The sequence below is a fragment of the Pyrgilauda ruficollis genome, unplaced genomic scaffold (assembly GCF_017590135.1).
Source record: "Pyrgilauda ruficollis isolate IOZ18807 unplaced genomic scaffold, ASM1759013v1 scaffold95, whole genome shotgun sequence".
NCBI lineage: Eukaryota > Metazoa > Chordata > Aves > Passeriformes > Passeridae > Pyrgilauda > Pyrgilauda ruficollis.
In genome coordinates this window covers 504,440-531,185 of record NW_024531599.1, presented here as the reverse complement: position 1 = coordinate 531,185, position 26,746 = coordinate 504,440, and the positions used below count along the sequence as shown (strand labels likewise).

Here is a 26,746-nt window from a genome sequence, read left to right as displayed (position 1 = left end):
TGAGGCACCCACAGAAGATCCAGTTGGGGACAGTTTTCTGCAAAGCCCACAGAAACCCAAAAGCCCAAGAGAGATGCTGAAACAGCCTGGGCAGCACCACAGCACCTTCCCTGAGTGCCTGGCTATTCCCACAGGGAACAGGAGTGTCCCAAAGGCTCCATGTGCTCCCAGAGCTTCACAGCCAATGTTACTCTCTGGGCAGGAGGCTGCATCTGAACTCTCCCTGTCCTGGATGCTGGGGAGGCTTCATGGGGAGAACAGTTCCTGGACTCTTCCTATCCCTGAAAAGCAAGGTCTGAGGGGGGAAAAAAGGAGCTGTTGATGATTTGAGGTAAGTGCCTTTTACCCCATGAAGCTGCTGCTCTGGAGCCTTTTACCCCATGGAGCTGCTGCTCTGGAGCCTTTCAGGAGGGATCACAGTATTCTGCACTGGAGCAGGGAAAGGACCCAGAGACTTTTTGTGCTTCCCTCCCATCCTGGACCATTCAAATCCAGCCCTTCCTCAAGCACCATGAGTTTTCCTCTGGCAGCCAGGACAGCAGTGCCTCACAGCAGAGACAGGGCTGCCAGGGAAGCTCTGGACACTGTCCTGTGACCAGTTTGGCTGTGAGCAGCCATGCCTGTGGTGCCTGCTGGCTCCTCACATGTGCCCAGGGCTCAGCTCTCAGGGCAGGGAGGAATGGTCAGGTTGCCAGGCTGCCCTGGCAGCAGCAGGTCAGTGCCCGGGACCATCGGTGTGGGACTGACTCATGTTTGGGATTGTGCTAAAGGCAATGAGCTGTTCTCTGGGCACTTTTCCAGAAGGTGGCACAGGGAGGTGGTGCAGCCCTGCTGAGCCAGGTGCGCTCTCCTCAGCCTGGCTCCCTTTGGACAAGGCTCCAGGAGCTGTGAGTTCCTGGCTGGACAAGTTCTAAAATCCAGCTCTCAGCTCCTTCTCCCAAACACGTGTCCCTGTAATAGAGGAGTTTATCCCCTGCTGGAATGAAGCAACTCAACCCTCCCCTTGCATTGCTGAGCCTTTCAAGCCTCCTTTGATAAGCAGTGTGAGCGCAGCTCCCTGGGCATTGCCACATCCTCCTGGCGTGCTCTGCCCTGCCAAAACTGAGTTCCAAGCTGGTTATAAATTAGGCACCACGCTCGGCTTTCATCTGCTCCCCGAGCAGAGGGCGGGGGCAGAGGCCACGCCAGGGCAGAGGAGCAGGGCGTGGGCAGGGGAGAGGCCGGACCAGGCTGGGGGAGAAGAACCCCTCACCCCTGGCAGCCCTGCAGCAAACGGGGGGAAGTGGCTGCTGCAGCCAGCGATGGGGCTGAGCTCTGGGGGACAACAGCAGCAGAGAAACCTGGGGTTCCCTGAGCAGTGACAGCAGCAGGAGCAGCACCAGCACCAGGCAAAGAGGGAGGAGAAGATGGTGAAGGGTCTGGAGGGGAAATCATGTGAGAAGTGACCGAGGGCACTTGGTTTGTTCAGCGGGAGAAAAAGAGCTGAGGTCAAAGCTCAGCAGGGACTGCAGCTCTGATCTCTGCTCCCTGTGAGCTGGGACAGGACCCCAGTGATGGGCTGGAGCTGTGTCAGGGCAGGTTTAGGTTGGATATCAGGAAAGGTTCTTCCCCCAGAGGGTGCTGGGCACTGCCCAGGCTCCCCAGGGAATGGGCACGGCCCCGAGGCTGTCAGAACTCCAGGAGAGTTTGGACAGCACTGCCAGGGATGCCCAGGGTGGGATTGTTGGGGTGTCTGTGGTTGGACTGGATGGGCCCTGTGGGTCCCTTCTGACTCAGGATATTCTGTGGTTCTCTGAGGCAGCACCATCTCATCAAAAGGACCACACAGAGGGGAGGTGGCTGTACACAGACAAAGAGGGAAGAAAGGCAGAGCTGTGGGCACAGGAAAAAAAGATGCTGCACAAGCCATCATGTCTGGAACCTCCAACTACTCCAAGGCCATCCTGGAGGGAATGGAATTGCTCAGACTGGAGCTTTGGGCCAGGTCAGAGCAAGGCTTCCCTGCAAAGGAGCGAGGAAATGAGAGGAAATGTCATGTGCAGGGTAACAGAACTTCCCAGGTCAGAGCCTCTGGGTCTGTCATGCAAATCTGCATCTGCTGCAGAGGCTGAGCCTGCCCAGGGCGAGGAGGAGCCCAAGCCACTGGAAGGATGAGGGAAACCAGTGTGAGCCACTGCAAGGAATGGCAGTTTGCTGCTCATAGTGGTTTTGTACACACACTCCCAGAATGGTTTGGGTTGGAAGGGACTTAAACTTATCCCATTCCACCCCCTGCCACGGGCAGGGACACCTTCCACTTGCCCAGGCTGCGCCAAGCCCCATCCAACCTGGCCTTGGACACTTCCAGGCATGGGGCAGCCACAGCTGCTCTGGGGACCCTGTGCCAGGGTCTCACCACCCTCACAGCCAAGAATTCCTTCCCAATATCCCATCTAACCCTGCTCTCTGGCAGTGGGAAGCCATTCTCCCTTGTCCTGTCCCTCCAGACCCTTGTCACAAGTCCCTCTCCAGCTCTCCTGGAGCTGTTTTAGGCACTGGAAGAGGTTCTAAGTTTCTCCCCAAAGCCTTCCTTTCTCCAGGCTGGATAGCTCCAATTCCATCATTTTCCTTTCTCTCTGAGTTTTCAGATACCTCTGGCCCCTTGGGCAGACCCCCAGTCCTCTGTCACTGCCAGTGTTGGGCACAGACCGAGAAACCTCAAAAGTCCCTTTATACAGCAAAAACAGCAGCTGAGTTGCCCAGATGTGGAGATGGTTTCCTTGTCAAACAGCTCCTTGTGGTGTAACAGGATCTTCTCCATGGATCAAGATGCTTCCCAAGGCTGCTGTCAGAGCAGCACACACAGCATCCATCACCTTTCACTGAACTGGTGCTGCCCTGCTGCATCCTTGGGCACCAGGAGCCCCACCAGGCACGGCAGGGCTTGGTTTTATCCCACACTGTGGCCCCCAGGCTGTGTTCTGTGAGGATCCCCACACGGGGGATCCAGCCCCCACTGCATTCCCCAGACATGCCCTCAGAAGGGCAGGGCAGGGCAGGGCAGGGCTGACACCATCCTACTGCATGGCCTTGGTTTCCCTTCCATGTGATCAGCCCCAGAATTAAGATTGGGCAGGAAATCCTGGTCTAGTGGACACCTCCATGCAGCTCTGCTCGTGGCTGACAGATCCACTTCAGGGCTGGACAAGCTCCTGTATCCAGACATGCTCCCTGCAGGAAAAGTGCCTGGGGGGGAAGTGCCCTGCGAGCTGCAGCTCTGCACCCACTGCCCAGATCTTGAGAGGTTCAGCTGAGCTGGGCCCTGCTGTGCTCCCACCACAGTTGAGCCACTGCAGGGACACTGCACAGGGTTTGGGAACACCACACACTTGTCCAGGTCTTGTTGCCTGCAGTGTCAATGGCAGCACTTCCAGCTGGAGCCTTTCGGGTCACTCAGCCAGGTAATGTGAGCTGTCAGTGTCCCCCTCCAGCCTCCACAGAACCCCTTTCCTGTGCAGGAAAGAGAGCCCAGCTCTGAGGGTTCTCACCAGGACCCCCAGCCAAGGGGGCACAGGGAAGGCACCCACGCCCCCATGGCATCCAAAGCCACAGGAACAGAGAACAAGGACGTGGAATCTGGTAACAGTAGAGCTTCCCCCCTTGGGAGCTTCATCCCTGCACATGGAGGGCTCCAGGGAGGGAATGGCAGCCAGTGCAGATCCAGGGCCAAGGGTCAGAAAGAGGCTCCACCGTGTCCCCATCTTGTCCAGATGTGCTGGAGAAGGAAACCCATTTCCTGTCACTTCCCATGAACAAACTGAGAAGGCCTGACCCTGCAGAGGGGGTGCTCCAAACCCTGCCCCAACAAGCCATGGAGCAACCCAAGACCCCACTGGGCTCCCATTCTTCCTCCCCAGGATGGCCACATCCTAAATCAGCCTCCTCCCTGGCTAGACATTTCCAGTGTGGGTGTTACAGGGCACTGGGGCTGGGATCACCCCCTAAGGAATAGACAGTGCTGTACAATCAGTGTTGAATTCATCCCTCTCATGTGGCCTAAGCAGCTGCCCCAGGACTGCTCAGGGGCCCTGCTGGGATCAGTGGTATTTAATGTCTTCACCAATGCCACAGGAAGGATCCCTCAGCATGTTTGCAGCTGCCAGGGCACCCTCAAGTTTACAGCTTTTCCTGCCCAAATCTCCTCAGCCAGGAAAGAAGAGCCCCAGGTTGCCCAGATGTGGAGATGGTTTCCTTGTCAAACAGCTCCTTGTGGTGTAACAGGATCTTCTCCATGGATCAAGATGCCTCCCAAGGCTGCTGACAGAGCAGCACACACAGCATCCATCACCTTTCACTGAACTGGTGCTGCCCTGCTGCATCCTTGGGCACCAGGAGCCCCACCAGGCAGCAGGGTTTGGTTTTATCCCACACTGTGGCCCCCAGGCTGTGTTCTGTGAGGAACCCCACAGGGGGGATGTGGAATCTGGTAACAGTAGATGCCAATGGCAGCGATGCCAGTGATGCCAATGGCAGCTCTTAAACAAGGCTCACGGGGGCTCAAGTGTCTCCAGGCTCTGAAGGAGCTGAATTGCAGAGCCTCCCACACGGAAAAACCCTCTCAGGAAGACCCAGGGAGCTCCACAGTCCTCCAGCACCACTCCCTGGAGAAGGAGGGACAGGACGGGCTGTGCAGCCAGGGAGGAGCTGCTCCAAAGGCTGCGCTCCCTGCTGAGCCCTGCGAGATCCAGAGGCACCCGGATCCCCTCCTGCAGCACCTGCATCCAGGAGATGGGAGCAAAACACAGCTGCCTTTGCTCCAAACGCTGCCCAACGGCAATCCAGACCCATCTCGCTCTGCCAGGAGTTTGGGCCGCTGAGCCACAGAGGAGTTACCCTTCCCAAAGGGAAAAGGACCCAAATTCACCCTCAGGGGCTGCTTGGGGACTGACACCAACACAGCCAGGCCCTGCCAGGGGAGGACTCCACACTTCGGGATGCACCGAAGCTCTCTGGGACAAAAAGGCTCCCCGAAGACACGAGCACAACTCCTGCCTCCACTCCTGCTCCCAGCAGGACCAGAGCAGCATCCAAACTCCTTGTGGAGGCAGCAGCAGCTCCTTCCTGAGGGGCTCCACCAAGAGCTGAGTCCCACAGCCCTGAGCAGCTCTGTCCTGGAGGGAAGGCACTGGGACACACAACTGGACAGGGCAACCAGAGGGACATGGACATTCCCAGCACACAGAGACCAGGAACCTGCAGCGGGTGAGGAGGCACAGCCTTGGTCACTGTGCTGGATGGAGAAAAACATTTTCTAAGCAGGGCCTATGAAGGGAAAATCGACAAGGAAAGATCCAGTGCATTCCTGAGTGAGATTTTAGCACTCAGAAAACAGCCTGAAAAAGCCTGCTGATTCATGGGCAGACTTGTTCTTGCTCTCCAAGTCACCAAAGGTGAGATGGAGTCCAAACAAAAGAATTCAGGGGTGTGGGGGGAGAGGATGGTGGAGGAGGATTGGTGCAAATCATCCAAATACCCCAAGCAACCTCCTGCCCAGGAGGCTCCTGTGTGAGGAGCTACTTCCTGCCCCAGCAGGATCCACCCTCCCTACTCAGGGGCTGAGAGGGGATTTTGCTGTAACGCTGCTGGAACCTGTTCCCCAGCTTGTCCACGCCAGGCTGGCACAGCCACTGCCCTCAGCAGTGACACCAAACCCAGCCCAGGAACACGGGGGAAATCCCAGTGCTGGCAGAGGGACAGCTCAGCCCATCAGAGCACAGCCCTGCACAGCAGGGAGCCCCAAGCTCAGCTCATCCCTCCCTCCCAGCTCGGGAGCATTTCTCTTCTTGGTGCTCACAAACTCCACTAATGAGGCACTGCTGCTCTCTTGTGGGATGGAAATTTTGGGGAGTGGCTCCCAAGGACTCCCAAGTGCCAGCAGAGGCTGCAGCAGTGCCACCCCCCAGCAGCACCACTGGGACCCTGGTGACAGGGAGCCATAGGTCAGGGTCCCTCTAGAACATCCTTTGGCCATTACAGATAGTTCCTGGAAGGAGGAGCAGACCTCAGAGTCACAGAATCTTAAAAAGATTTGGACTGGAAATGATCTTAAAGACCAACCAGTTCTACTCCCCTGCCACGAAGAAATACTTTCCATTAGACCAGGTGGAAAAGGATGAAAGAAACATTCAAGTTACCAAAAAAAAATTTATTTATGTGTTATTATTAATAACTGCTAAACTGAATTAAGAGCTGGAGCTGCTGGATTGAACCCAACACGTTGGGAAGGTTTTCCAGTTTTTTTGACAGCAAATAAAACAGGTGGACAAAGAGCAGCTAAGAAGATGCTGGCACTCAGGGAGAGACACCAGAACTTGGCAGCCAGTGGGAAAGGGGTCCTGTCCACCCTGTCCCACCATCGCAGTGCCCAGGCCATGCTGGGTGTGCTCTGAGCTTGCCTACACCTCCCAATCCCTTCTCTGGGAGAGCAGGATGGCAGGACAGTGCCACCTTCTGCAGCCAGGTGTGGCAGATGGAGCCCCTCAGCAGCTGCCAGGGCAGGGCGTTCCCATGCCACCCCAAACCCATTATCCCACCCCTGCCATGAGGCCGGGCACCCCTGCCCAGGATGTGCTGCTGAAGAGGAGCTGCTCTCAGCCACGTCCAAGTGCTGCTCAAAGAGGGGATCCCCACTGTGTGCAGGGGACACACAGACTGTCCCTGCCTGCCTGAGGGAGCGCTGGAACTGGATCCTCTCTGATGGGACACACGCTCCTGTCCCTGTGGGATCCACGTGGATGCTCCCATGCCCTCACCCCATCACCCTGGGATGTGGGAGCTGCCCTGCTGTGACTTCCCTGCCTTCTCCCCTCACCTGACTGATTTACAAACTCCAGGCTGGAAAACAAAGCTGCCGGTGTTGGAGGAGGACAGCGGGACCCTGGGAAAGGCCGGACCTCTCTGGGTGAGGAATGAACCCATCCACGGGTAGGGAAAATCCCACCTCTGCTCCCCTCAGCACGACCAGAAACTTCATCCTTTTAACCCAGCAAAGGGGGAGTCTCCGCTGCCCCCCAGACTGGACCCAGTGTCCAGGACCGGGAGCATCCCCAAGATTTATCCACAAACTGGGTGTGCAGCAGGTCCTGAACAACTGTGCTGAACCGAAGCCAAGAGCTGCGCTGGTGTCCCGGCCCGGGGGATGCCGCCGCCCGCCCCGTCTCAGTGTAGCACCCGCGGAACAGTCCTCGCTGTTCTCCCCGGAATGAATCCCCGCTCCACGATGAATTCCAGGAGATCCCGAGGGTGCTCCTGCCGCTCCAGCGGCAGCGCGGAGCTCTGGCGGAGCTCGGACCGCTCCCGGAGCCGGGAGAGGCGGCAGCAGCCCCTGAGAACGCCGCGAGGAGCGGCACCAGCCCCGCGGGCACTCGGGGCCGGTGGGGGAATCGCGAGGGCGGTACCCGCGCCCAGGGCATCCCCGGGGCCCCGTGCCCGGCCCCGGCCGTGCTGGGCATTCCCGGCCGTGCTGGGCACTCCCGGCCGTGCTGGGCATTCCCGGCCGTGCTGGGCATTCCCGGCCCGGGAGGCTCCGGTACCCGGTGATCCCGCGCCCGCTCCCCCGCGGCCACAGAGCTCCTCTCGCTGCCGCCCCACCTCTGTCTGTTTCTCCTTCTCTTTACTGTTATTTTCCCGCCCTCTCACCCTCCCCGGCGGTGCTCGGCTCTCCCAGGCCCGTCTCGTCCCGCGCTGCTGCCGCTCCCTCAGAGACCGCTCGGTGCCCGCGCCTTTCTCGAGGACAGAGCAGCGCTCGCCGTCCGAGCAGCCTCGGGCAGAGCCGCGGGACGCTCCGGAGGCACAGACCCAGAGCCGCGGGACGCTCCGGAGGCACAGACCCAGCGCTCGGGGCCCGCCGCTCCCCGAGTGCCTGAGAGACAGAGGAGCCAAGGCGACCACCCGGTCTGCTCCTGGGCGCCGCCATCATGGCTCAGGGCAGGGAGGGCCGCCATTGGCTGAGTCGGGGAGGGCCCCGAGGATCGACCAATCACCGACGGCAGTGGCGTGATGGATGCGAGGGGGCGGAACCTACTAGCAGGGTGGGAGAGACCATCTATGGGCAGTGCCGGGGGCGCTGGGCGGGGCTCGGGAGAGACCATTGCGCTGCACGCGGGGGCGCGGGGCCGATGCCCGGGCGGCTCCGGGCCGGGCCCGGCCTGCGGCCAACGCCAGAGTCCCGGCCCGGTGCGGCCCTGCCATGGGCGGTGACACCGTCCGTACGCCAGGGTGCTCCCTGCCCCTCCAGCCCGGCAAAGGGGAGCACGAACATCGGCCCTTGCACCCTGGAGGTGATTCCCGGCAGGGGATCCGCCTTGGGCTGGGGCCGGAGCTCGCGGGGTGAAGCGGCAGCAGAGGAGTTGCTGGAGTTGGTGCGGAGTTCTCAGCAGGACTTGCAGGAATCTCCTGCTCCTGCTGTGCCGGGGCTTCCCGAGGTCCCTCAGCTCCAATTCCAGTTTCCATCAGTCTTGGCTCTTGTGTTTTCTCAGTCGAGAAGCGAATGTGCCCTGCAGGTGATGTCCCCCTGCCTCCAGCCTCGCAGGAGGAGGAGCTGCGGGAGCCATTCCATGAGGGATGACCAAGTGCGGCCCTCAGGTGTGAAACTGCAGCAAACAGACGCAGGAACTGACTGGGATTCCTTCTCCAGAATAAAAACAGACTCGGGGTAGATTTCACTGAATTGTGGTTTAATTTCATTATCTACTGCTGCTACATCTGTACAACATTGTACAAAATGTAATCTCAAGAACATTCCAGCCCCACAGCTGTGTTTGGCTCTGCTCTCTCCTGTCACAAAGTACCCTTGGTGCTCTGGCTGTGACACCCTCCCACAGCCACCAGAACATTTTGCTGTCCAGGCCCAGTGATGGGAACCCCTGGCTGTGGCAGGAGGTCCCTCGAGTCCCTTGTATTTCTGGTCAGACAGAAAGGATTTTTACCTCTTTCTGCTCAAGGCAAAGCCTCCCAGCAGTGCCATGACCAGCGCAGTTGGGATGCACAGGTGATGCTGGGGGTGATTCAGGACTGGCACAGCGTTTGTACAGCACACTTTGTGGGTTTTGGGTTGTAGACTGCCCACACACGGGTTGTAGACTGCCAGTCCTTCCTACCAGTGCATTTGCACTGGGAGCTTCACCTATCCCATGCCAGGCTAGTCTGAGATTTCATCTCCTGCCCAGACAAAATGAGCAGGCAGATCTTTTAAACTTAGGGGTTAGGGAAGATAATCTACTTAGCAGCTACTGATAGTACAACATATGCAGAACTGCTTTTGCCATATTTGGGAAGCCTGCAAAGAATCACAAGGAATCCAAAATGATTGTTCTGGTTTGAAAAAGCAGATGTGAAAGGACCAGAGATCCCTGATGTCCAGAAAGGTCCTTATTGTGGGTGAGTGCTGTGGCAGGATGATCTCTCCCATCCACCTGTGTTCTCCACAGAAAGTTTCATTTTGGCCAATTATTTTTCCTCTCATCTTCTGTGTTCCTGAAACTTCTAAGCTGTGTTTTAAAGGTCTCATAGAAAGCCTGATTATTGAAAAAAAAATACAGTGCTCTTAAAGCTTTTTCCCCCAGTATTGATGGCAATGCAGCATCATGTTCAACATGCAATTACTGGATCTGAAAAATAACACCCTCAGACTGTGAAGAACATCTGACAATAAATGCACAGCCTTCATATGGACAAGTCCTCACCAGAACCTTCTCATCCTCAGAGCCAGGCAGGGATGTTCTCAGCTGGGCCACGCTACAGGGAGGAGTCTGAAAGTGAGGGTAAGAGAGAAGCAGCTCAGGGTTGTAGTGAGGAAGATCAGAAATAGTCTGAAAAGCTCCCTGTGAGAGGGAGCTGAAATATTGCAGGGCCTAAAAGTCTGCAAGAGGGTGGCAAGGGTTTAACTGACCCATTTTGCCACTCCTGTAATCCCAGCAAGGTATTTTGCATTTAAAGAAAAATATTTGACTCCAAGTAAAGGATATTTCACTGGGTACAGTCACCAACAATATTTATCCATAAGTATATCCAAGAGTCTATCCCCAGCCAATCCCACTGCCCTTCCATCCACATGAGGATCCCAATGCCTCTGACCATGTCCCTCTCTCTTCTCCCTTTGTGTTGGCTTTGGCCAAACATCAGCTGCTCTCTCAATGCTCCCCTCACGTGGCACATTTGCCAGGGTCTTTATTCTGCAGCTCCTGCACTCAAGAAAGTGATATTATCCTTGATATTATCCTACCTAATGAAGATGGGATTGTTCCTTCTAAAAAATTTGCTCAAGCTCAGCCAAAACCTCTGGGTCATGTAGAAATCAAGCGGTCTTTCCCATCTGCCTTTTTATTTCTGGTTCTGTTTGGTACTTGATCACAAGTACCATGATTAGGAATTCATTTAAACCACCCAAATGTACCATTGCTTTCTCAGCAGGTGGAGCTGGCTGGGGACCATTTTTGAGGCTCTGGGCAGCAGTGCCAGCCCTGGATCCACCAGGGAAGCAGCACTGCACAGTTACCTTTGATGGCGAGGAAGGCTTTGCTGAAGGCACGGCCCACTTCATTGCTGGCTTCCACCATGTACTCCCCCTCATCCTGCTTGGTGACCCCCAGCACCACCAGGGAGCACACCCCGAAGTCGTTGGTGCAGAAGTAGTTGGGATCTCTGGAGAGGTCTCTGCTGTCCTTGTACCATGTGATTTTTGGTGGGGGATGGCCTCCAACAGCACAGCTCATGTGACACTCGCTGCCCGTCACCACCACGTGAGACTTAAGGGGCACCAGGAACCTCGGGGGCTGGTTCTGGTTAACTCCCCTGTATTTCTGTGCTTTCACTCGAAATTCAGCTGTGAAAAATAAAGCACCAAACACACACTCAGATACTTCTCCCAGCACTGTAGAGTTTGCAGGGGTTTGTTTGTGCAGTCTAGAACTCTGCAAATTATCAGAGATCCCATGCACCTATAGATTGTAACCTCTGCTTCTCCTCAGAATTACCCAATATTTAACTTCAAAGACAGAAACTTTGGTTTCTACAATACTAAAGCCTTAGATTTTGCTGGGAATTCATTTTGGGGAAAATTGCATGTCATTATGGCTGGCAATGAAGGGTCTGTCTGCACAAAGTCCCTGCAGAAAGAACAAACCTTCCCTGCCCAGCTGGAATTCCTCAGGGCATCTCTGTGCATTCCTGTTCTGGGCCACTGAATATTCCCAGGAGGAGAGATCCATTTGAGGGTGGGGTATTAGAAGCAATGAAAGAAACAAAACACAACACAGAGAAATACTTAAAAATGTTTTACCCTTTTTCTTCCAGATCCTCCAGGGCTGCACAGTATCTGATGGATCACTGACTCCCAGGTCATTTTTTGCCACAACCCTGAAGTAATAATCCCTGCCTGGGACCACCCTGGTGAAGGTGAACTTGTTGTTGTAGATCAGGTCCCCCAGCACATGCCACAGGCCCTTCTGGGATTCCCGTTTCAGGACAGTGTAATACAGGTTCTTCTCCCACTGCTCAGATGCTGAGGGGTCCCAGGTCACTGTCACTGTGTTGGGCACATTCTCCTCCAGCCGGATGGCTCCAGGGGGCTGAGGGATATCTGCCAGGGGAGGGCACACAATGACACAGCTGTAGGGACAGTGGCACAGAACCCTAAAATCCTGGAGTCTGTTGCATGTCTGGGGCTCAGTGACCATCCTGATCCCTGGAAGGGATAAAATGCCATTCCTTCTCCAGGCACACACATGCTTTTGCTATGAACTGAGCTGCTGCTGCAAATATCTGCACTGGCTGAGCAGTGAGAGGAGGGTGGAACAGCTGAGCTGCTTCTCCTCCTGGGGTCACAACTGGGAGAGCTGTGCTCAATGTCCTACAGCCTGTGCTGACCTCCCTCATTCACTGTGGAAGGATAGTTTTAGTCAGTGGATTGCTCTGTCCTGCAAACAAGTGAGATCATAAAGTGCTTAGACAATCTCATAGAAAACTGTACCCTGGTTCTCCCTGTGCCTGCACAAACTGCATCAGATCTCACCATGCCAAACTCAGTTTGTGGCCTTCTGCCTACTCACAGTAAATCATGGAAGCCCAGACTGGTTTGGGTGGCAAGGGACCTAAAAGCCCATCCAGTCCCACCTTCTGCCATGGGCAGGGACACCTTCCACTATCCTGGACTGCTCCAAGCCCTGTTCTACCTGGCCTTGAACACTTCCAGGGATCCAGGGGCAGCCACAGCTTCTCCAGGCAGCCTGTACTACCCTCACAGGGAGGAGTTCCTTTCCAATATCCCATCCAACCCTGCCCTCTGGCAGTGAAAAGCCATTCCTCCTTGTCCTGTCCCTCCAGGCTCTTGTCCCAAGTCCCTCTCCAGTTCCCTTGGAGACCTTTAGGCACTGGAAGGGGCTCTCAGATTTCTCCAGAGCCTTCTCTTCTCCAAATGAACATCCCCAGTTCTCCCAGCCTAGCTCCAGAGTAAAGAGGCTCCAGCCCTCTGAGTATCTCCGTGGCCTTCCCTGGAATTGCTCCAGCAGCTCAACATCTTTCTGTTGCTGGGGGGCTGGAGGCAGCTCTGCAGGTGGGGTGCCACCTGAGGGGGCAGAGGGGCAGAATCCTCTCCTCCCCTGCTGCCCATGCTGGGGGATCAGCCCAGGGCATGTCCAGCTCTCACCCACCAGCACCCCCAAGTCCTTCTCTCAGGGCTGCTCTCAGTCCCTTCATGCCCCAGCCTGGATTGGCTGGGAGTTGCTGGTAGATTTGTATGGATGGCAGTGAGTTACCTGTAATTTGAACCTGGAAGCTGAAGGTCTCCCTTTTGCCCAGCCCATCCCCAAGCTCCACAGTGTAGGTGCCGCTGTCACTGAGCTCGGCTGCCCTGAGCAGCAGCTGGCTGCTTCCATCCTCGGTGCTCACGGCAGCCCGGCTGGGAAGGGGGAGCCCATCCTTTAACCAGGTCACCACCGGCTCGGGAGATCCCTGCAAACAGCAACAACTCACAGCCACTTGTTTCACCTCCAGACTGTGTCTTGTATCTTAGTTTCATTATCTTACCCCAAATATGCACCTCCACAATGTAGTAATGTTTAGAAATACAGATCCACGATGGATCTGAGAGCCCTGATCTGTTCTATAGTTTATTTACTTTTTTTTTTTTCCTTTTTGTCCTTTAAGGATGTAATTGCAGTAAAGTGTTCAGAACTGTGTCAAACAAGCTATGCCAGATCAAGGACAGATAACTTCAGGAGACAGTATTTTCTGCCTTTAAAAAAAAAAGATTTGTTGGTTTTGGAAAGAAAAAACCATCCTCTAAATCTTTATTTCCATTGTGCCATCTTAGGAGAAAGGCCAGCAAATACACACCCTTCATCACCCTCCTCTGGTATCCCAGACTTCACAGGATTATGGAATCATTTATGTCTGGAAAAGACCTACAAGAGCATCGAGTCCAACCCATGCCCCATCCCCACCTTAAAAGCACTTTTACACTTTTTACACGAAAGGTATTCCTTGGACATCTCCAAGGATGGCGACTCCAAACCTCCCTAGGCAGCCCCTTCCAAAACCTGACCACATTTCCCATGAGGAAAAGCCTGTGTTGTTCCAAGCTTACTCCAAAGCACTGAGATTTCTGTCAGTGCCTGCCAAGTTCTCAAGTCACAGAGCTCAAGTGCTGCTGTTTGGTGAGCAAGCCCAGTGAAGGTGTTGCTGGGAATGTGGTACCCCAAGGCCTTCTGAGGGAGTCACAGGGAAATCCCTGATTTGGGATGTCTGACAGAGCAGTACCAGATGAGGATAACATTGATAAGGCTACGTGGACAGCACTGAGCCTTGTCTGCAGAGGTTAAGGAATGACCACAATGTCATAAAACACCAATGCCAAGACTGACGACTCGATTCTGGCTTGTGTTTTCCTCACCATGAAAGTCTACACAGCACAGGCAGGCCAAATTATTTGCCCAGTGACTTGTAAACAAAATTCCATGACATAAAAACAGTGGCTCAAGTTTTCCTGTCTGCTATAAAACCAGGCAGGGAATTCCTCCAAAGCCCTGAATACCCACCTCAAAGGGAATCTTCACCCGGATGGGATTCCCTGCTTTTATAACCAGGAAGCTTTTCACTGTGTCATCTATCAGTAACCTGGGAGAGACTGGAAGAGACAAAGATTACTCCCAAAAGGCAGATGTTGGTGCAGTCACTGGTGACAATTACAGTGTTCCACCCCCCCGGTGCCTCTGCCAGCTGAATGAGGCTGGTGAGGGACTCACAGTGGGAAAATCTCCCTGGTTCAGTCCCAGACTTTACACCTCTCAAATTTCATTACTATTTATTTATCACCATGACTAAACAAGGGAAAATGATGTAAAAATACATTCACAACAATCTCTCTATTCATGTGATGTCTCAGTCACAGAGAAATTTGCTCTTTGCCACACTTTATCCCATCACAGGGATCATCTTTTGTGTTTAAATGGGGTCTGGAAAAAAGAAATTCCAATGAACACATATATGCAGCACAGAGCACAGAAAACCCACAGGAAAGCTGCCAGAGTTTATCTAAAATAGTGTTTTTTAGCATTTAAAAGATATTATTTTCTCTTTTCATGAATACACTACAGCAGTTAGTATTTATCTAAGAATACCAAATACAGTAATGCTAAATTATATTTAGTGTTTCCAGTATAGAACTGAACACCTGCTTTAGATAGATTTATTTTATTTTATTTATTTTAGGTTTTTTATTGATAAATGGGGTCTCCGGGCATATGCCAAAGTAGAAATTTTCACTTAGGATCCAAGTTAAGGAAGATGAACTCATCACAGAATTATCTCTTACATCTGTAATTCTGCTCTGTTCCCAAAGAGCAGGGAAAAAACAGAGCTGCAGATTGTAAATAAAGATGGAAAAGTGAAAATGGTAAAAACTTTCAAACTAAACAATTAAAAAGTAAAATAAAGTATCCAAAACCAGCATTAAAAATGTGATTTAAGAGAATGAAATAAAATGTTTCATTTCAGAACTGCCTAAAAATTGAGCGGAAACTCTGTTTTTGCCTTGGAAGAGCGCAAGCAGGGTTCTGTCTGGTGACTGTGGTGTGGCCCTGCACAGGGGGCAGAATGTAAATCCAAGGAGAAAATGGAGTTCTGAGGGTTGTTTTGTCCAGAGGAGTCTCTAAAATGAGCTGAGCACTGTGCACTGCATACGTAACACCAGTTAATATTGAGAGTGCCCTGCTGAGGTGAGCAGATAACCCCGAGGTGAGCAGGAGCAGCGCTGCCCTGTGCTCGGCTGAGCCTGGCGACAGCAGCTCCCGGAGCGCCACAGCCCGGCCGCTCCTCTGCCGGAGAGGGCCCCGTTCCGGGGACAGAGCCCCGGGCAGAGTGCCCCGTTCCGGGCACAGAGCCCCGGGCCCGACTCACCCACAGCAGCAGCAGCTCCAGCACACGCCTCGAGCTCCGAGGCCTCCCCGGGGCCGCCGTCGCCGAGGGCCCTGACGCGCAGGAACAGCTTCTCCCCGGCCCGCAGGCCCTGGACCCTGCACGAGGTGCTCTCCGCAGGGAGCGTGAAGCACTTGGTCCAGCTGAGGCTGTTACAGGGCCTCATCTCCACCTCGTAGCCTTTCACATCATTCCCATCTTGTACTTCAGGTTTGTTCCATGTCAAGGTGACACTGGTGCTGTCACTGCTGCTCACTTTAAGGCCCTGCACTTGGCCTGGAGATTCTGGATGGAGAAATTTTATTTAAACTATTTTTTTAGGATTTCTCTTCCCTCTTCAGTCACTGCCTGAGATTCCCCAACATTCTTGCAGTGCACTGGATTTCCACTGTGCTGTCTTGCCCCATCTCATCCCAGTTCTTCAGAGCTGGATCTGGGTCCTTGCTCCTACCAGCCCTGCAGTAAATCCCCAACACTCCAAAACACTCTGTGGCCCCTCCTGAGTGTTCCTCCACACTGCACATCACCCCACACTGGGATCTGCCAAATCTTAACTTGGACATCCTACAGGAAATCCTTCCATTCCTTCCTCCAGCTGATTCTCAGCCATGAAACATTCTCCAATTACTGATCTTTGTCTCCACACACTTTTACAGAGGATTTAAGAACATCTCTCCACAAATACCCTGAAAGCAGAGCACAGGGCAGGGCACTTACTGGTGGGGTCCCGGGCCAAGGCAGGCTCTGAGGGGTCACTGGGCTGTCCTGTGCCAGCAGCATTGACAGCTGCCACGCGGAACTCATACTGCACACCCTTCTTGAGGCTGCTCACCTTCAGTTTCTTGTCTGCGGAGAGGAGAGAGGAGAGGGGAGAGGAGAGAGGGGAGGAGGGAGAAGAGGGGAGGGGTGTTGCCTCAGGGGAGCTGTTCCCCATCAGGAAAGGTGACACAACAAAGCCGTGCCTTACTTCAGGCAGAATTATGGACTGAAAAACTCTCAGGAGCCATAAAAGCTGTCACTGATTCTCCTGCCATTCCCTAGCCAAGTGCATGTGATCTTCTGGGATGTGTTCATTGTATTCCTTTCAAAATCAAACAGCCCTTGAATCACAGAATCCCAGAATAATTTAGTTGGTAAAGACCTCCAAAGTCACCCATCACCACCTTGATGTGAAAGGTGTAAGATCCTAAGCAGCTCCTAAACCCAGCTGACATTTTTGCCTTTTCAAATCCACCAGGCTCTTCCAGGAGTCAGAATACCCACCTTTGACAGGCACGTTGTTGACTGGCAGCCAGGTCACAGTGCCCTTCTTGCGTTTCTGAACAATGTATCCCATAATTTGGGAAGTGCCGGTTTTACAAGGAGCTTTCCAGGATATGGTGATGGAATCCCTGCTGGCACTGATGATCTCGGGGGGACCTGGGGCACCAGGGGAAGCTACGAAGAGATGAGGGCTTCATTATTAGCAGGTATGTTTTTATGAAAAGATAAAATGGTGCTGTGTGTAATTTCTTCTTCCAGACTCCCCCAGGTACTCCTATGGATGTGCTTTGAAAACCTGGCTGAGACCTGAAGCTGTGGATCCTGTTCCCCACACAAACTGGGTCCAGCATAGACTCTGTTCCTGAGTTTGGATTTCACAAAAGACCTGCTGTCATCAGGACTGACAATTCCTCTGCCAGTGGGGTGTGTCATTCCTACATATGAACAATCAGCAGCATTCTTGCTTTCAACAACACGAACTGGTAACAAAATGGATTTTCTTTGCCCTCTGCTAAAGTGTTCAAGATACAGAATCATGGGAATGAGAATGGAGAAAGAAGATAATTAGAACTGAACATTGCTCTCTCTAGTACTGCATTTGTGCTCATGGCAAACCTGTTCTAGTATTTAAACTCCTTGAAGGACAAAACCAATATTCAACCAAGTTGTTTGGAGATCAGGGGAATGGAGTGGTCATGCTGAGAAGGGCTGTACATATAAGTTCTTTTGCCTGTGGAGTTAAGAAAAGGCCTCACATATTCCCTTTGCAGCCACACGGAGAAAAATTTCCTTTCATCTTGATGCGTTTTTCATTTCCCCCATGAAACTTCCTTTCCAATCCAAAATACAGCATGACCAAGGAATAATTACATCTCACTCAGCAGCAGAGCCTACAACGAACTGCTGCTCTTGCTGGGCAACCTCCACAGCTTTGTGTGAAGACTGAAGTTGAGATCTGTAGCAACATCTACAATGCAGTGAGTTTCCTCTGATGTCAGCTTTGATAATGAATTTCCCAAATTGAATTACGAATTATGAGAAGTTCTCCTCACCTTTACCAGCAGCCTTCACTTCCCCTGACTCCAGCGCATCGCTCGCTCCCTCGGCATTCACGGCCCTCACCCTGAAGTAGTAGCTCATCTCTTCCTCCACTTTGCTCGTGGTGAAGCTGGTGCAGCTCCTGGGGGTTTCTCCCAAAGTCTCCCAGTCGTTCCTGCCCACCTGCTGCCTCTCCACGAGGTACCTTTGCACTGGTTTGCCCCCATCGTCCTTTGGGGGCTTCCACTGGATTGTGATGTTGTTGGCAGAGCTTTCTACAATTTTGATGGGTCCTGCTGGAGGCTGTGGCTTGTCTGGAAAGATGAACAGAGACACAGCTGACTCCAGACCCAGACCTGCTCCTGGGTTTGGAGCAGACACTGTCCCTTCCTCACCAGCTGGGAGACTGCTCCTGGTGAAATGCAGGCACAGTTGTAGGATGAGGGCTGGGCATGTGAATTGCCTCTTCAAAACTTGCACTCTTCTAACTTTTGATGGAGAAGAAGGAAAGCCAGGCCCTTGCTCTCCCTGGGTCAATAGTTCTCATAAGCATTGTTCAGCTTGCTAATACAGGCAAAATGTCATTTCTGGTCTCCCAAAGGAGCCCAGACATTTATGGGAGGGCTGAATTGGACCTTGATGTCCTATTTCAGATTTACATGTTGTGTACAGTCACATCTCCCACAGTGTCTGAACATTCAAAACTCAGCTGCTTAGGCCATAAAAAACCAAACTGGGTTTGTGTTCCCTTGTACTAAAGGGCATGAAGCATGTTCAGCAATCTTTCCTTGTACCCTGATTTTGGAGCAATATACAGAGTCTTGTTCCTCTCAAAATACCCAGTCACTCCAAATAAGGTTGTCTCCAGTGTCAATGGATTCCCTGCCTAAGCTTTACAGTGAAAGCCACAGTGAATGTTATAGGATCTTACCTATCACCACGAGCTTTAGGTTGATCTCCAGGACACCACTGTCGTTCTTGAGCCTGACTTTGTAATCCCCACAGTCCCTCCTGTCACAGCTGGAGATGGACAGTGTGGTGCAGGTGTCTGTCTTGTCCACACGGATCCTGGTGTCATCCCCCAGCTCCATCCTGTCCTTCAGCCACGCCGCCCTGATGGGCCCCCGGCCCTCGAACGGGATCCGCAGCTTCACTCCCTCCCCGGCCTTGGCCACTGTGGGGACACTGGTCAAGTTCTTGAGGAGAACTTTGTCCACCTGGGGAGGATCTAAGCAGGTGATACAAGGTCATTAAAAACCACAATTCAAGGAGGATAAGGCTCACCTTGGAGGGAAGGGATCCCCTCATGGTGCTGCCAGTAATGCTTAGAAGCTCACAACACTTGGATCTGAACCTTTAGTTGTACTTTGCTACAGGATAATTATCACAAAATTTTGTGGTATCACACTGTCCTTTCACTACAGAAAATTTCTCCTAGGCAACACACTAAACACAAGAATGAAGAGTCTGCCCTGGTAAAGTGTTTTGTGTACCCCAAAAATATTTGAGTTGCTGGCAGAATCGTCCCTAGTTAAATTTGCAAATGCAAAATGAACCAACCAGTACAAAAAACATTTCCCATTTATCTTGTAATTCTTTACAATAAATTTATCTCTATAACCAATAATATGTCTCTGAGTAAATATATTACATTTAAAGCCCATCTCATGCTGCCTTGATGGTTTGACTAGACTCACCTTCAACAAAAATTGAAGCTTCAGTTTTTACATCTCCACCTTCAAATCTGTATTTCCCAGCATGAATATCTTCAGCCTTGTTGATGATCAGTTTGTGGACAAGACCTTTCTTTTCAAAGACAACTCCATCCATACTTGTTAACTGCAAAATAAAAGACAGAGACCTATCCTTTTTAAAAAAAAGGGAAAAAATGCAATCCAAAACTAAAACTGGACAGACTACAATTTGAAATGCAGTTGAAAAGACTTATGAATGTCATCCATATTTAACGACAATATTCTGGTATTCTGTTGCCCAGAGAAGCTGTGGCTGCCCCATCCCTGAAGTGTCCGAGGCCAGGTTGGACGAGGCTTGGGTCTAGTGGAAAGTACCTCTGCCCAGGGCAGGGGGTGGACTGGATGATCCGTAAGGTCCCTTCCAACCCAAACCACTCTGGGATTCTGGGGACCCTTCCAGGGCCCCACTCAAGCTGCAGGTGACTGTCAGCGGGAAGGACACCTTGACACCACCCTTAGGAAGTAGAGCCAGAAAGCAGAGCTTTGCTACCCAAAGGCAACAGCAAGCTCAAGGCACCCACCTTGAGGCCATCCTTAAACCAGGTTCCTGTCACGTTGTCCTTGCTGACAGTGCAGGACAGCTCAGCTGGGTCCCCCTTCAGCACTCGCACGGTTGCCAGCTGCTTGTTGAGGTAACAGCGCGGGACTGAACAGGCACAAAGGAAGGGAAAGAAGCTAAGTCTGTGCTACAGAGAGACACCTAGAGCTGAAAATGCATGGGCACGTGAGGTAAAAAGAGCTTTTAAAAAAAACATCCTCTGGTCAGGAAAGGCTTTTGTGCCACCTCAGTGTGGGCCAGCTAGGTACACTCAGTGCCTTGAGGGCCAACATCAGCTATCAACTATCCCGATATCCACCTCGTGGGCAATGGATTCACCACAAATCACATTATCCAGCTGTGGATTTGCTAGTTTATGTCTGTGCCAATTGTCTTGCCTCCCTCTACAGCCAGTGGAAAAAACCAGGCTGCTCCAGGTTGTGGATGTAGTGCTTCATCCTCCTCTTCCTCTGCACTGACTGCACATGGGGCTGCCCAACATATCCCCTAAACAGCCCCAGGCATACTGCTCTCCACCCATGTATTCCTCTTTCTCTTCCCAAGTTCTTCTCCATTACCATCATAATCTTGTCTCTAATATATACCCCACACCTTCCTCCTGAACCCAAATTTTGATGATTTTATTTCCTTGTTTATATTTATGGTTTAGCAATGATAATTCCTAACTTGTGAACCATCCCATTAGGCCAATATTCCCCTCGGATTATACACCTGAAATTTCTAATTCCTACAATTTTCACATCATCATCTTGTTGGTGGAGCCACAGGTCTTACTCAAATGACTGCAAACACATTACTCCCCTCTTACTCTATGCAACACCATATTATTCCTGATGTTACAAGAGAAAATAACTCTATACATTATATAATCCCATATAAGCAGGCACAGAATTGCTTCCAGAACTTGGAAAACACAGTTCTTTACAGTAGGTTTTTGAAAAATTAAGTGAAACCATCAGTTTTGAATTGGAACAGTATCAAAGAAACATGACGATACTCCTTGAAACTTTATGGGAATTGGTATGTTTGTGAACTGGTCTGTTCCATGATATGTGAAACACAAATGAAGAGATGAGACCTGGTTTAGATAATTTAGACAAAGAAAATAATTTAGACCTTTAAGGCAGTTTGATCAGAGCACACTGTGTAAGATCAAACAGCCAACCAGTGGGAGAATTAGGAACAGATCACGGGACCACCAAATTTCTATAGAATTGTGTTTATCTAAACCATAAATCAATTTCTTTGCAGGATTAGGAATGTGAGTATCAAAATGCAAAGACCAGGAGTCAGCAGTTAACCACGTACCTTTGATATCATCCAGGACACTCCGTCTCTTTTGTGCTGTGTTTTCCGTGTTGTTCAGGGAATCATTTGCTTTAAGATCCAGGTCAGGTTCCTGGTTTCTCTGGTTTGCTGAAGGAGGTCCACCAAAAGGACCTGACATCTGGCCATAACTCAGTGGACCTTGACCAAACCCACCTGAACTACTTCCGTCAACAGATCTGTCATGGGATTTACTCCCTGCCTCTCCAAAGGCAGAATTTGTGTCATAAAGGGAGTCCAACTGTCTGAAATCTCTGCCCTCTCCCCTGGCTCCTCCTGGACCTGACAGGGACCCTCTGTCACCAGCTGAACCTTTGTTCCCTGGCCCTCTGACATCACTGGCAGTGCCCTTTCCAGTTTCACCTCTCAAAGATCTGCCAAGATGTGCATCCAGCCCATATTCACCACCTGGTCCACCAGCAGCTTCCACACCTCCTTTACCATGGACTGAATCCCATTCATCCCCTCCCAACCTCCCAACTCCACCTGCACCAGCCGTGGCTACAGCTGACCCTCTGTTCTCGCCACAGGGAGACCCTGCACCCCACAGTGCAGAGCCTTCCCTGGAAAAACCCTCTCCTCCTGCTCCACCTGCATATCCCGGAGTTCTGCTCAGTGTGGCATCTGTGCCACAGCCAGATCCCATCGCTTTCTCCCCTCCAAGAGGAAAATGAGCAGCTCCTGCCACAGCCCCAGCTGGGAGACCATCCTTTCCATAGGGACCCCCAACTCCCCCTGCACCACTAACACCAGCACCTGCTCCAGTTGGGAGACCATCCTTCCCATAGGGAGCTCCAGGTCCCCCTGCATTAATACCACCAAAACCAGTTGCAACTGGCAGACCATCCTTTCCATAGGGACCCCTAATACCCCCTGCACCACTAACACCAGCTCCAGCTAGGAGACCATCCTTTCCAGAGGGACTCTCAGCTCCCCCTGAACCACCACCACCACCACTCCCAATTGGCAGACCATCCTTTCCATAGGGAGCTCCAACTCCTCTTTCACCACCAATCCCACCAACATCAGCTCCAACTGGCAGACCATCCTTTCCATAGGGACCCCCAATACCCCCTGCACCACCAGCCCCACCAGCACCTGCTCCAAGTGGCAGACCATCCTTTCCATAGGGACCCCCAAAACCTCCTGCACTACTAACACCTGCTCCAAGTGGCAGACCATCCTTTCCATAGGGACCCCCAACACCCCCTGAGCCACTAATGCCATCACCTGCTCCAACTGGCAGACCATCCTTTCCATAAGGACCCCCAACACCCCCTGCACCACCAACCCCACCAGCACCTGCTCCAACTGGCAGACCATCCTTTCCATAGGGACCCCCAACACCCGCTGGCAGACCATCCTTTCCATAGGGACCCCCAACACCCCCTGAGCCACTAATGCCATCACCTGCTCCAACTGGCAGACCATCCTTTCCATAGGGACCCCCAACACCCGCTGCACCACTCCCACCAGCACCTGCTCCAGCTGGGAGACCATCCTTTCCATAGGGAGCTCCAATTCCCCTGGCACTTGCAGAACCTGCACCAGCAACACCTGCTCCAAGTGGCTGACCATCTGGACTATACAAAGCTTCTCCAAGTCCTACACCACCTTCACCAGCCCCAGCTATGAGACCATCCTTTCCATAGGGAGACCCAAATGCCCCTGCACCAGGCCCACCAGCACCTGCTCCAGCTGGGAGACCATCCTTTCCATAGGGACCCCCAACACCCCCTGCTCCACTAATGCCAGCACCTGCTCCAGCTGGGAGACCATCCTTTCCATAGGGACCCCCAACACCCCCTGCTCCACTAATGCCAGCACCTGCTCCAGCTGGGAGACCATCCTTTCCATAGGGACCCCCAACACCCCCTGCTCCACTAATGCCAGCACCTGCTCCAGCTGGGAGACCATCCTTTCCATAGGGACCCCCAACACCCCCTGCTCCACTAATGCCAGCACCTGCTCCAGCTGGGAGACCATCCTTTCCATAGGGACCCCCAACACCCCCTGCTCCACTAATGCCAGCACCTGCTCCAGCTGGGAGACCATCCTTTCCATAGGGACCCCCAACACCCCCTGCTCCACTAATGCCAGCACCTGCTCCAGCTGGGAGACCATCCTTTCCATAGGGACCCCCAACACCCCCTGCTCCACTAATGCCAGCACCTGCTCCAGCTGGGAGACCATCCTTTCCATAGGGACCCCCAACACCCCCTGCTCCACTAATGCCAGCACCTGCTCCAGCTGGGAGACCATCCTTTCCATAGGGAGCTCCAGTTCCCCTGGCACTTGCAAAACCAGCACCAGCAACACCTGCTCCAAGTGGCCGACCATCTGGACCATATAAAGCCTCTCCTGCACCAGCTCCACCAGCTCCAGCTGGGAGACCATCCTTCCCATAGGGAGCTCCAAATCCCCCTGCATTAACACCACCAAAACTAGCCCCAGCTGGGAGACCATCCTTTCCATACGGAGATCCAAGTCCCCCTGTACCACCAGAACCACCAACACTAGCTCCAACTGGGAGACCATCCTTTCCATAGGGAATTCCAAATCCCCCTGCACCAGCACCAACACCTGCTCCAATTGGCTGACCATCTGGACCATACAAAGCCTCTCCAAGTCCTCCTACACCAGCTCCACCAGCTCCAGCTGGGAGACCATCCTTCCCATAGGGAAATCCAAATCCCCCTGCACCAGCACCACCACCACCACCAGCACCAACACCCGCTCCAAGTGGCCGACCATCATACAAAGCCTCCCCAAATCCTCCTGCACCACCAGCACCTGTTCCAGCTGGGAGACCATCCTTCCCATAGGGAGATCCAAATCCCCCTACACCAGCTACACCAACCCCACCAACACCTGCTCCAACTGGGAGACCATCCTTTCCACAGGGAATTCCAAATCTCCCTGCACCAGCACCACCACCAACACCTGCTCCAAGTGGCTGACCATCTGGACCATACAAAGCCTCTCCAAATCCTCCTACACCAGCATCACCAGCCCTAGCTGGGAGACCATCCTTCCCATAGAGAGATCCAAGTCCCCCTGCACCACCAGCCCCACCAGCACCTGCTCCAATTGGAAGACCATCTTTCCCATAGGGAGCTCCAAGTCCCTCTGCACCAACACCACCAAAACCAGCCCCAACTGGGAGACCATCCTTTCCATAGGGAGACCCAAATCCCCCTGCACCAGCTCCACCAGCACCTGCTGCCAGTGCCTGACCATCTGGACCATACAAAGCCTCCATTTCTCCTGCAGAATTGCCACCTGTACCAGGTGTAGCCCCATCTCCACCTGGAAGGCGTCCTGGCCCATATAATGAGCCAGATCTTCCTGTCTGCCCTAACTGACCACTGGCATGAGGTGTCAGGCCATCCTTGCCATAGGGAGTCCCTGTTTGTCCCTCTCTGTTTACACCTGCTCCATTCATATCACCCACAGTGGCATGCCCATCCTTGCCATGGTGGGACCTCATTCCTCCTGCCATTCCAGCACCTGCAGCATTCCCCCCACCTCCAGCTCCTGGACCAGTCCTGCTGAACAGATCACCCACACTGGCTCCCACTCCAGCTGAATCAGGATCAAGGCCATCTGGCACAGAACTTTCACCACCCAACCTCCCAGAACCCCCAAAACCAGCTCTGTAACTGGCATCACCTAAATTCCCATCCTTGTCATGCTGAGAGCCCAAACCTTCTCCATCATCCATGTCAACGTTAACAGCACCCAGCAAACCTTCACCTCTGCCATCCACAGAATTCCATTCACCTGCCCCTCCTACTGCACCACCTGGACCTGCTCTGCCTGACAGAGTGTCCATGCCATGGACAGCCCTTAACCCACTTCTGCCCCCTAAGCCTTTTAGCCCAAAGATGCTGCTGTCATTGGCTGCTGAGTCTCCATCTAGACCTGCTCCAGAAAACTGCCCAGACCCCATCTCTCCATTCATGTGGGTTTTGCGTAGCCCTTCTTTTCCCAAAAATCTTTGGCTTCCATCATCAGAATCAACAGAGTGTCCTTGGCCCCTGCCTTGACTGCTGCCTTGGCCTGTTCTGGACCAGCCACTTTTCTCCACACCAGAAGATGTGGAAAAGGAAGGACGACCTTCAGCAGCAGCTTGTTCTTGGCGCCGAAGCTTCCTCGCCCTTTCGTTGTCTGCCATTGTTTCTTTCAGCCACTCAGATGTCTCCCTTTCAATCTTTTCTCCTTCATCCTGTGTCCTCTTTCCTTTGGCATCTGAAGTTGCATTGTTTCATGACAGCAGATTTACAATTTACAGAAAAAGAGGGGAACAAAATAACAGAAAATCAATAGGACATGCACTGCATCAACAACCAAAGAAAATGTGTTAACACTTTTTGAATTTCATTTTAGGACATACACACACACACACACAATACATTTAAATAAATTTAATCCTGAATTTTTCAATGCCACATTCAGACAATGAAATGTTAGTTGAAGACAATTATTTTTAGTTAAAATGCATTTTTTTTTAATGGAAACATGCTCATTATAACAAACAAACAAACCAAAAATAACAGAAAAAGAAACTTCCAGCATGGCAGGTTGGATTTAGAGGGGCTGAGACTGTATGCGGGATTCATTAATTCTGTCTGCCTTCACCCTCCAGCTATGGAGGAGTTACAGAATATTCCAGGCACAGAGGAGCCATCAGTTCCCACCCTGGAATTGGGATTTCACTGCTCTGGAGGCAGCTTGCACATCTGGATAATGGCTGGTTTAGGGATGCCCAACCTAAGGACTAAAGCTTTCAGATCTGTGAATAGCTTTGGATTAATCTGAAATTCAGGCTGTTCTGAGAGCAGGTCACTCACTGCTTTGGTTTCCAGGTCAGATATAATTTATCAGAGCTCACAGCTCACTGAAATCCAAGGGAAATTTCTTTGTTTCAGAAACCTACATTGCTTTGGAAGGGCCTTTGTGAGAGAGACCCCTCCTGCTGCTGCAAGAGGATCCCAAAGGAAACCACAGTCAAAGGGAACCAAAGTAACCTCTCATAAGTAAACAAATGTAAGCCAAGTGACTGTGAATGTTCTTGCACTGTGTTCCCATCTTTCCAGCTTCCTCTGAGCTCTTTCCAGCATGTTTAACTCTAATTTGGAATGAAAAATGTTATCTAGCAAGAAGAATGGCATTGATAGTGTAGAACTGAGAGTATTAAAAGCTCCCTGAGCCCCTGCCTGCTGCACTGTGATCACTGGGACAGCTTTCTCAAAAACATGCGGGGAGATAGGGAGCGTTTTTCCAATAAGTGATGGAGAATGTGCTACTTCACCATAGCTGTAGAGCAAACAAGCCAGTAGGATTTGTCAGGACT

At 52.3% G+C, this 26,746-nt stretch overlaps 1 protein-coding gene across 5 annotated transcripts in view; it reads right to left on the bottom strand.

The window, feature by feature from the left end:
* Positions 1–8,693: 8,693 nt before the first annotated feature.
* Positions 8,694–26,746, bottom strand: part of IGFN1 (immunoglobulin like and fibronectin type III domain containing 1) — a 38,552-nt gene continuing 20,499 nt past the window's right edge. For 3 of the 5 annotated variants that reach the window (XM_041489526.1, XM_041489527.1, XM_041489528.1), the window contains exons 13-25: positions 21,373–25,641; positions 20,027–20,151; positions 19,449–19,590; positions 18,683–18,979; positions 17,766–18,065; positions 16,714–16,887; positions 16,168–16,296; positions 15,433–15,735; positions 14,073–14,161; positions 12,792–12,987; positions 11,318–11,617; positions 10,535–10,861; positions 8,694–9,788 (exon numbers count right to left, since the gene is read on the bottom strand). In XM_041489526.1, coding sequence (XP_041345460.1) covers positions 9,775–9,788; positions 10,535–10,861; positions 11,318–11,617; positions 12,792–12,987; positions 14,073–14,161; positions 15,433–15,735; positions 16,168–16,296; positions 16,714–16,887; positions 17,766–18,065; positions 18,683–18,979; positions 19,449–19,590; positions 20,027–20,151; positions 21,373–25,641 — 6,665 coding nt within the window. In that variant the 3' untranslated portion in view covers positions 8,694–9,774. The remainder of the gene's footprint in view (positions 9,789–10,534; positions 10,862–11,317; positions 11,618–12,791; positions 12,988–14,072; positions 14,162–15,432; positions 15,736–16,167; positions 16,297–16,713; positions 16,888–17,765; positions 18,066–18,682; positions 18,980–19,448; positions 19,591–20,026; positions 20,152–21,372; positions 25,642–26,746) is intronic. The other 2 variants (XM_041489530.1, XM_041489529.1) reach the window with 2 other exon arrangements.